An 11,080-nucleotide genomic window follows, 5' to 3' on the forward strand; every position below is an offset into this window, starting at 1 on the left:
AACTGACCTCAAAACTTACTTATTTGGTCTTTTCTGTAAGAGTACATTGAAAACACACAAAGCTAAAAACTTACTGTACTTTTTCAGTATTTAATCATAGGAAAACATAAAAAATGGAAGACACCAAGTGACTTTAGCTAAAATCATTTCTATTTTTGATTTTAAGTTCAAGGTAAATGAACTGCTTGTTTTCTTTTTAAATAGGGTTACACTTCATTTTGGAATGACTGTATATCATCTGGATTACGTGGCTGTATGTTAATTGAATTAGCATTGAGAGGAAGGTTACAACTAGAGGCTTGTGGAATGAGACGTAAAAGTCTTTTAACAAGAAAGGTAAGAGGATTTCTAAATAAAAGGAGGTTATACTGCTTAACTTGAAAAATATCCTTAAAGGAAAGTGATTTTACAACTGCGTTTGCTGGATTGTTTCCATATCCTTTTTTGCATTCTTGCATTCATCTCTGATGAGTATGTAGTTCACGGTTGGGATTACTGACCATTGCAACTTACATAATTACAAAGATGCTCAACTTGCTTTTGCTGCTTTTGGAAGCCTTAAGTTTGAAGGACTTGACAAAACTTAAAAACAACCCAAAACAGTTATTGTGCAAATTAGGTATCCAGAGGCTGTTGATCTTACAGGCACACTGTAATTCAGGCTGCTTCTCTACTGTGAAGGTATGGGTGGGTAATGTTTGTGGTAAAATATAGGTGATATTGGCTAGTTCTTAGAAGTTTAATCTCAACCTAAATCTCAGATATTCAAGACTGTTTCTCCTTCTATCAATGATGTTTCTTAGAGGTATGGTGTTTTAAACTTTTTTTTCTCTAATACATTATACTAATAAATAAACTAGGCAGTTACTGTACTGGTGAGCCCCCTCTACTCTTTTTTTTTTTTTTGCCTGTCCTGGAGCTTGAACTTGAGGCCTGGGCAACCATCCTTGTGAGCTTTTTGTTCAAGACAAGTGCTGTACCACTTGAGCCACACATCTGCTTCCATTTTTTTGGTCGTTAATTGGAGATAAGAGTCCCATAGACGTTCCTGCCTGGGCTGGCTTTGAACTGTAGTACTCAGATCTCAGGCACAGGAGTAGCTAGGATTACAGCCACCAGTACCTGGCTGCATCTAGTTATTTTTGAGATTGGAGTGAATGCTTGGATTTTGATCCACCCGTTTAAGGTTTCCTAATGTAGGTAGAAGGACAGGTGTACATCCACCTTCTTTTGAAATGGAGTCTTATAACTTTTCTTCCTGGGCTGTCCTGGGAACTTCAACCCTCCTAATTTCAGCCTTTCATTCAGCTGGGATGACAGGGACACACACTGGCACCTAGCTGCTTCAGTTATTTTTGAGGTAGGATTTTGTGTTTATGCTTAGAAGAGCCTGGACAAATTCTTTCTGTGTAGCTGAAATGATAGGTGTGTACCACAATACCCAGCTATGGAGTGTTTTCCAGATCTCTGCTTCCCAGGTAGCTGAAATTACAGGGATAAACCACTTCATACTTTTAATTTATATGCTATAGAGAATAATTATCTTGTAGGAAAGAAAAGCATTAATGTAATCATGAAAAACTATATGCAAAAAAGTAAGCATTAGTGGATTGTAAGTAGGTGGTTCAGTGGTAGAGTGTGTGCTTAGTATGTGTACCCCTGGGTTCAATTCCTCCAAAACATAGTATTTTAGTCTCCTTCCCCCCTCCCCTCCCTGCCCCTTGAGAGGTGTGACTATAGTGCAAAGCAAGACTGAAACTCGCTTTGTAAACCAGGTCTGACCTTAAACTTTCCCATCTTTCTGCCTCAGGTTCCCTAGTGTTAGGATTATGGGTATGTGCCATAGAAAATATTTTGCATGGGAGTTTTATTTTGGAATTTCTACTTTCCCCCCTGTTTTTGGTTGGATGTGGGGCTTGAATTGGGGGCGTGGGCACTGTCCCTGAGCTCTTTTGCTTAAGGCTGGCACTACCACTTTGAGCCATAGCTCTACTGCTGAGTGGTTAATTGGAGATTTAAAAAAAAAAAATCTCACAGGGACTTTTCTGCCATGGCTGTCTTTAAATTGTGATCCTCAGATCCTAGCTTCTTTTTTTTTTTTTTTGGGTCCGGTCATGGAGCCTGAACTCTGGGCCTGGGCGCTGTCCCCCAGCTCTTCAGCTCAAGGTTAGCGCTCTACCACTTGAGCCACAGCGCCACTTCTTTTTTCTTTTTGCTTATGTGGTGCTGAGGAATCGAACCCAGGGCCTCAGGCATGCAAGGCAAGTGCTCTACCACTGAGCCACCTTCCCAGCCCCCAGATCCTAGCTTCTTGAGGAACTAGGATTACAGGTATGAGCCACCGGCACCCAGCCTTTTTTTCATATTTTTATTAGAGTATTTTAGTTATACAGAATGGAGATTTTCACAATGACACATGTTTCTAATATGTTTTACCCCCTTACTCTTTTATCCCCCTACCCAGTTCCCTTTTTAATCTTCTTTGCACTTTTGAAAAGTGGGCTTCATTATATCCTTAAGTGGGCTCAAGTGGTAGAGTGCCAGCCTTGAACAAAGAAGCCAAGGTGATTAATTGGTGGCAAGAGTCTCATGGACTCTCCTGCCCAGGCTGGGTTCAAACCTCAATTTCTAGATCTCTCAGCCTCCTGATTAGCTAGGATATTAACAGGTGTGAGCCAATAGGCCTGATTAAAGTTTTGTATAATCAAACTTGTTGATCAAGGCTAGCATTCTACCACTTGAGCCACAGTGCCACTTCTAGCCTTTTCTGTTTATGTGGTACTGAGGAATTGAACCCAGGGCTTCACTGCATGCTAGGCAAGCACTCTTACCACTCACTAAGCCACATTCCCAATCATATTTTCTTTTAAAATCTTTTATCAAGGCAAAAACTCAGAGCAGCCAACTTGCTAGCTAGTTGCTTTAATGACTCTTACTGGAAGTCTGTTTTTCTACTAATGCCTAGTGCCAACTTGTGGCATGAGGTTCCCCCTCCCCCCCCCATGGGGGGTGGTGGTGGTGGTGGTGTGTGTTTGAACTCTGCCTCAATACTGTCTCTTGTTTTTCTTGCTCACAGATGGCACTTTACCACTAGAGTCATGCCTCCAATCTGGTATTTTTCTGGTTAATTGGAGATGAAGTCTCACAGGTTTTTCTAACCTGGCTAGGTTAGAGCCAAAATCCTCCAGATCTTAGTCTCCTGAGTATCTAAGATATAGATGAGAACCACTGGCACCTGGCAGAAATATCACTTTTAATATATTTTGAACTTTACCTTATGATTTGAGTCTATTTTTGGAACTAAAGTGTTAAAATGAATTTCTGTTATCAGATAGCAGAAAGTACAGACCAAATGGAATGATAGTAAACAGAACTGGATTTTGCTTTTTAACTTAAGATGTAGTTGTTTTATTTTCTTTCATTCAGTTGTAGCTAGTTTGGTTTGCTTAAGTATCAAATTCCTTCACAGGATTAGTTAAAAATCTGAACATTGGTGTTGCAGGAACACCAGTGATTAATTTTTTGCCTAACGTTTTTTTGTTTACTGATTTTATACCAGAAAAGAGGCATTGATGGGTCATTTCTTATTGCTTCCATTTTAGGTGATCTGTAAATCAGATGCTCCAACAGGGGATGTTCTTCTTGATGAAGCTCTCAAGCATGTTAAGGAGACTCAGCCTCCAGAAACGGTCCAGAACTGGATTGAGTTACTTAGTGGTAAGTTGCTATGTAAAAATTAGACATTGAATCCCATTTAAAAGAGTATAAAAACTTAAAAACCTTTTGAAAGGAACCTATGGAACAGGAGATTGCTATTTAACTTGAAGGTTTAACAAGTCTTAGATTTATCAGGTTCATGGTATGTTGCTCAGTAAGTGGAGATGGGAACACACAAACTTTTCTGCCTGGGCTTACTGTAGTAAAGATGGACACCAATGTTGACACCTATAATCCTAGCTACACAGGAGGCTGAGATCTGAGTATCATGGTTTGAAGCCAGCCTGGACAGGAAAGTCTATGAGATTCTTATCTCCAATTAATCACAAATAGCTGGCTCAAGTGGTAGGGCTAACATCTTCGCTATAGTTAGTTTTGAAGTAGAATCTTGTATTTTGCCAGACAGCCTGGACCACAACCTCCTATTTATACACATTTTGTAGCTGGGCTGATAGGTATGTAAAAGTATGCCTGACTTTTTATTGTTTGAAAGTGACGTCTTTTGAACTTTTTGTCATAGTGGCCTGGAACCATGATCCTTCTGTCAGTGTCCTAAGTAGCTAGGATTATGGGTATGGGACACTGTACCTGGTTCTGACAAAGATGTCTGGAAAGAACCTTAAAATCAATTTGAGAAAGAGTCACGTTTGTCTAATAATTTGGTGAAAGATGAAAATTTAGCAGTATAGTTCTCTGCAAGTTAGGTAACTCATAAAATGAATCCTTAGGAACTTTAGTTGAAGGAGGAAGTGGCCCTTAGATTTGATCTTAGAAGGGTAAGAACTGAACAAAAGGAAGCCTACTTTTTAGGAGTAGAGGTAGTATGGTAAAGTTGGTCAGTCTGGTGTGCTGTACTATATTATGAAGGGAAACGTGAAGAAAACAAGAGTGATTAGCATGGGTCTGAGGCAGAGGTGACACACAGGAAACAATATAGAAATAAGAGGTTTTTAACACAAAGGGTTTTAATAAAGAAAGAGGTTTCTTGAGGAAGGGATATACAGTGGGTCATTTTATTACTTAAATGTAGATATATGTTACAGTGCTAAAGTTTTATACAATTTAGACATATTACATCTTATTAAAGAATTAATAAAGGTACATAAGTTCAAAAGAAAGACCTTTTCTATTTTTTAATGGCATTGGGGTTTGAATTTGGCTTTGTGTATGCTAGGTAAGTGTTCTACCAATTGAGCCCTAGCCCTTAAAATCTTCTTTTAACAAGTTTAAAAGCTGGGCTGGCAGTGTGGCTTAGTGGTAGAGTACTACTTGCCTCACATATATAAGGCTCTCTCATTTGATTCCTTGGTATCACATAAAACAAGAAATAAATAAGTTTAATACAATTTACAAAAGAAAAAAATTATTAAAGAGTTATTTATTTATTTCAGGTAAGGGATAGGTTTATTCAGTAGACCTGCTGGGACCAGGCAAGGTTGGCACTCCACGTGGCTGGGAAAGGCCTGGGAATGAGAGAGAGCTGGGAAAGAGAGGAAAGAAGAGAGGAAAGAGCTAGAAAAGAGCAGAGGGAGCAGAGAGAGCTAGAAAAGAGCAGGGAGAGGGTTAAAGAGTTATTTTAAAAAAGGTTTAAAAGCTGCCAGGCACTTGAGGCTCATACCAGTAGTCCTTAGCTACTCAGTAGGCTGAGGTCTGAGGATTGTGGTCCAAAGCTAGCCAGGACAAAAAAGTCTGAGAATCTTATTACTACAAAAAACTGGAAGTAGAACTGTGGCTGGTTCAAATGATAGATGCTAGCCTTGAGCAAAATAGCTCAGGGACAATGCTTAGTCCCCAAGCTCAAGCTCAGGATTGGCATACATACACGCACATACACAAAAATTTTAAAAAGCTATTAATGTTTAAGGGCTGGAAGTGTGGCTCAGTTGTTATAACCCTTGCCCAACAAGCACAAAGCTGAGTGAAAACTTTAGTACCATCTTTCCTCCCCCAACCCTCCCAAACAAAGGGATTTCTGAAGTTTTACATATACTGGATGCAGGAAGCTGTTTATAGTTATATAACATGATGTCCAGGAAGATGATTCTTTCAGTGAAATTTTTATATGCCTATCAGTATGTCATTGTCCACTGGCATGATTAATGGACAGTAGACCTTAGCTTTGAAGAACTTTACTCTTCATATATGCTTTTTAGGATTTCTTTTACAAAAAAAAAAAAGAGGTATAAGCCTGGTGCCAGTGGCTCCTGCTGAGATCTGAGGATTGTGGTTTGAAGCCAGCCAGGGCAGGAGAGTCCATGAGACTTTTATCTCCAATTAACCATCTGAAAAATGGAAGTGATGCTGAGGCTCCAGTGGTAGAGTGCTTGCCTTGTGCTGAAGAGGTCAGGGACAACGTCCAGGCCCCACAACTGATCCCCCCTCAAAAAAAAAAAGTACATATAAATATTGTGTATTTAAATTTGCACATTTAACTTAGCTGGTCTTTTCTACATATACAGCGAATAATTTAGTCTTAGGAAAAACAGTGAATCATAGCAACATTTTTTAACCTAGTGTTTAAATGCTGTTCATTTATCAAGTATTTCTTAGTTCCTTAAAGATTTTCAATGGTCTTAAAATAACTAAATCTTTAACAGCTTCTGGAGATTAATCAAACCTTTATTGTGCCTTTGATAGTCTTTCCATAATCCTGCATTATATTGGTGCCATAATTATGCCAGACTCAGGAGTGACATTCTTTGGATTACATTTATTTACTTTTTTAAAGATAAAAAACAGAAATTTCGGGGCTAGGAAGGTAGCTCAGTGGTAGAGTGCTTGCCTTGCATGCCTGAGGCCCTGGGTTCAATTCCTCAGCACCACATAAGCAAAAAGAAAAAAGCCGGAAGTGGCACTGTGGCTCAAGAGATAGAGCGCTGAAGAGCTGAGGGACAGTGCCCAGGCCCACAACCGGATCTCCCCCCCCCCCCAAAAAAAATAACTGAGTGGCCAAAGTATCTTGATACCCTGAAATTTCTGTTGTTGTTTTTTGGGGGGGGCTAGGGGGGAGGGTCTGGTCATGGGGCCTGAACTCTGGGCCTGGGCGCTGTCCCTCAGCTCTTCAGCTCAAGTCTAGCGCTCTACCACTTGAGCCATAGCGCCACTTCTGGCTTTTTTTCTTTTTGCTTATGTGATGCTGAGGAATCGAACCCAGGGCCTCAGGCATGTAAGGCAAGCGCTCTACCACTGAGCCATCTTCCCAGCCCCCACTCATTTATTTCTGTGGACCTTTTTTCCCCCTATACCACAGGAAGTATTATTCAACATTTGAGATATTTCTCACATTGTTTCAGCCTTAAGATTTTCTTATTTTTATACCTGAAGAGATCCAAATTAACTCTTAAAAATACCTGGAAGAGGGACTGGGAAGGTGGCTCAGTAGTAGAATGCTTGCCTTGCATGCATGAGGCCCTAGGTTCGATTCCTCAGCACCACATAAGCAGAAAAAGCTGGAAATGGCACTGTGGCTCAAGTGGTAGAGCACTAACCTTGAGCTGAAGAGCTGAGGGACAGCGTCCAGGCCCAGAGTTCAGGCCCCGTAACCAATGACAAAAACAAAAAAAAACCCTGAGGAAATCTGAATAACCACTTCATTTTTATAAATATATGAAGACTTTGGAATAATCCACTTTTGTTGGCATGAGCAGACATGGTTTGCCCTCTTCCAGGGAATTGCTACAAAAGAAGATGATGGCTTGATCCCTTTTTATTACTTCCTCTGAGGCAGAAATGGTTTTCCATAAGGAAGTCCAGTCATAAGAGGAACACCTTAGTTAAAGGTGGGTCTGTGTTAGGCTGTTCTCATTGTTAGTAGCAACATTAAACTTAGGATACTGTGAAAATTTTCACAGCCAATATTCATTACATTATTCAAGATTTAATAAGGTCAAGATGAAGGTAAATGTTAGTATGTGTTAGTATGACTTCATACAGTAGACAGAAAACTGCCAATCCTACTTAGCTTCCCATGAGAAGAAAAGAAAACAACATTTTTTGTAGTGGCATTAAAGGAATGTTATGTTTTAAGGCCTGCAAGGGGAAATTCAATTAAGGGTCCCTCAAAGTAATCCGTTTCATTATTTTTTCCTCTACTATTTAACAATAGATGGTCAAGCTGTTCTCTGGGACACAAGGCCTTTCATATTTGACTTTTACTAAATTAGAATATAGTTAAGCCACTTGTCATTTGTTCTGCTATACTTTAGTTTTGTGCCAACACAAACATACTAAGGCAACAATACATAATTAGCTAGAGTTTTGAGGAGAAATGCACAGCTAATTAATTTTAGAATTAAACTTATTTTTAAAATAGGCTTGTCAATAAATTTGGTTGTTTTATTTTTTGTTGTAAGTTTAAATCTCCTTCCTTCCAAATTGATTGGTATTAGCACAAAAATAGACCCAAAGATCAATGGAACAGACAAGAAGACCCAGAAATATACTTTATACTTACATTTATTTGATAAGGGAGCCAAAGATACACAGTGGGAAAAAAGATAGCTTCTTTAGTAGTTGGTATAGGGAAAACCAGGCATCCATATGCAGAAAACTAAAAGTGAATACTGTTTTTGCACAAATAACTCAAAGTAGATCAAAGACCTCAATGTCAGACCTGAAACTTTTGGAACTATTGAAGAGGAGTAGGAGGAATAGAACTCTCTACTGCAAGAGGGAGTAGGAGAAACTCTAGATCTCATAGGCATACATACTCTTTTGAAAAGAGTCCCAGGGGCACAGCTGAGAGACTTGACAAATGGGATTACATCGAACTAGAAAGTTTCTGCAGAGCAAAGGACGTAATTACTAAACTAGAAAGACAGCTAACTAACTGGGAATAGATATTTACCACAAATATAATCAGACAAAAGCCTAAAATCCAAAATATACAAGGAATTCAAGAAAATAACCCCTCCTAAACGAATAAACTGAGCACTAAAGGAGATAAGGAGATAAGGAGAAACTTATCAGAAGAGATAAGGATGGCAATTTCCTTGACCATAAAGGAAATGCAAATAAAAACAAATTTCACCTAAGTTGATTGGCTAATCTCATAAGTTCTGATACATTTCAGCTCTTTCCTTTTTGAAATTAGCGAGGAAATTGAATACAACCATTGGTTTTATTTTGTGGAGATTTATTTTTCTGGCCTTTTCATTTGAGGGGGAAATATACTTAAAAAAACAACAACCATGAGGTGTTTGGTTATAGTAATCTATAACTTTGTACTACATGATTTTTGACTGTAATTCAGTCCTAACTTTCTTAAATTGTAACATGGCAGGCAGTTTCAGGCCACTTTTTAAGAATCAAGCTCCTGTTGTCTCTTCAATGTATATATATTTTCCTGAATTACATAGATAGTATAATAGCTGTTTTTAAGTTCTTGTCTGCTAATTCCATTATTTGAGTCATTTTTGGGTTGTGTCTAACAGGGCTGTTTCCATTGTGTGCTGGACATTGTGATTATTAGATTATTGAATACTGGACTTTGTGGTCTTTTTTAAAGAAGAGCTGTTGAATTTGTTTTGGTAGATAAGCTGGGTGCCTGTGGCTCACACCTGTAATCCCAGCTACCCAGAAGGCTGAGATCTGAGGGTTGTGGTTCATAGCCAGCCTGAACAGAAAGTCCATGAGACTCTTATCTCCAATTAACTACCGGAAAACTGGAAGTGGCATTGTGGCTTCAGTGGTAGAGTGCTTGCCTTGAGCTGAAGAGCTCAAGGACAGTGCCCAGGCCCAGAGTTCAAGCCCCAGGATCAACAAAAAAAAAGGGGGGGGGGAAGCAGTGTTTTGGCAGACAGTTCTAAGTTGCTTGTAGAGCACCTTGTTCTAAGGCTTCATTAGGGTAGGATCAGAGTGGTCAGTATTCAGGGCTCGCTTAGCTCCTACGGAAATGCGCTCCCCTGGAGTCTCCGTTGCATGTCCTGGGTGTTCAGTGGACCCTTGCTTCTCAGACAAGTTGGCACTCAAAAGTTTTGCTTTTCTCACATCTAGGTGAACTCGTACAACTTTTCTGATAGCTGTTCTTTGCTTAGCTTTGTGGAGTCTCATCTTAACACATGTGGCTTACTTTCTAGCCAGAGACTCCAGGGGACAGCATATAGGGTTTTAGACTTCCTTTCTCTGTAAAGCTTTTTTTCCCCGTGTGATAGAACTGGACCATACACATTCCTGCTATCTTAGCTGACCCGACCTCTGACCTCTGTCTGTAACTTGTTAATGCATAGTGATGGCTGTGCTCTGCTTCTTTCTTGCTCTATGGCCTCTTGGTGTGCCTTCGGGTATTAAGCTTGGACAATCACAGGCCTCACTTAGGTTCCCCTCAGGCTGCCTTATGACCAATACTCTCAACTAGTTGTTTCAGATTTTTAATTATGGTTTAGGGGGTAAGTCCCAGATTGATCAGTTTACTAAGTCATGTGGTAAAGTACTTGTCTATGGCCATCTGAACAGTAACGTACTTTAAGCGTTACTGTCAACTAGGAATTTTTGTGATGCATAAGATGTTCTGTTCCTGTGCTATGTAGCCAGTAGCTAATGGCTACATTTGGCCATTTGTACTTGAAATGTGACTTGTGCAGTTGAAGAACTAAACTTTTAAATTAAAGTTTAATAGTTCCATGTAGTTAATGGCTTCAGTACTAAGAAAAACTAGTTTCAGATTTTCCCTCAGTATTACAAAAATTTCAGCCTTGAAGCTTTTGTGTTTAATCAGGTATCTGTGGTTGATCTTTAACATGTTCTAATTTAGGAAAGTGCTGAGTTTTTTTTTCTCCAAATTATAAAAATAGTTTGTTTATAGGAGATTATTAAAAAAACAAAATGCAAAATAATATTTGTCACTCAGATAACTAATGTTTTGATGTATTTTCTTCCAATCTTCTTTTTTTTAATTTTAATTTTTTGTGAACATACTGTACAGAGGGGCCAATCTTCTTATAAAGTAAAAACTTTAGTGAAAAAACTTGTTTTCTTTTAAATATTTGTTTCAAGGAAGTGTGTATAAAACGAAAATTGAGAAATTCTTTCGTCCTCTTGTTACTTTTCATCAAAGAATAGCATTGTTTACATGGATTTTTCTGTCTGTGTATGTGTTCTGTGTTTGTTCTGTGTGTGGCTGTATGTGTGACAGTTTCAGGAATAGCATATAATCAAGGAAGCTCTTTTCCTCTTTTGTCAATTTGTTACAGATTGGTGTTTTATAGTAAAGCCTTTTATTTTGCTTCTCTTGGCATCTTCATCTTCATCATTGCATTTATATATACATATATATACATATCTATGTGTGTGTGTGTGTGTGTGTGTGTGTGTGTGTGTGTGTGTATGTGTGTATGTATGTATTTCCAATCTGTTAGGTAACTGC

At 38.9% G+C, this 11,080-nt stretch overlaps 1 protein-coding gene across 1 annotated transcript in view; it reads left to right on the plus strand.

The window, feature by feature from the left end:
- The first annotated feature begins 206 nt into the window (after window positions 1-206).
- Golph3 (golgi phosphoprotein 3 (coat-protein)) overlaps window positions 207-11,080 on the plus strand; it is a 14,089-nt gene continuing 3,215 nt past the window's right edge. The window contains exons 1-2 of the mRNA XM_013018634.1: window positions 207-336; window positions 3,603-3,717. Coding sequence (XP_012874088.1) covers window positions 256-336; window positions 3,603-3,717 — 196 coding nt within the window. The 5' untranslated portion in view covers window positions 207-255. The remainder of the gene's footprint in view (window positions 337-3,602; window positions 3,718-11,080) is intronic.

The sequence above is a fragment of the Dipodomys ordii genome, unplaced genomic scaffold (assembly GCF_000151885.1).
Source record: "Dipodomys ordii isolate 6190 unplaced genomic scaffold, Dord_2.0 Scaffold41, whole genome shotgun sequence".
NCBI classification, from domain to species: domain Eukaryota; kingdom Metazoa; phylum Chordata; class Mammalia; order Rodentia; family Heteromyidae; genus Dipodomys; species Dipodomys ordii.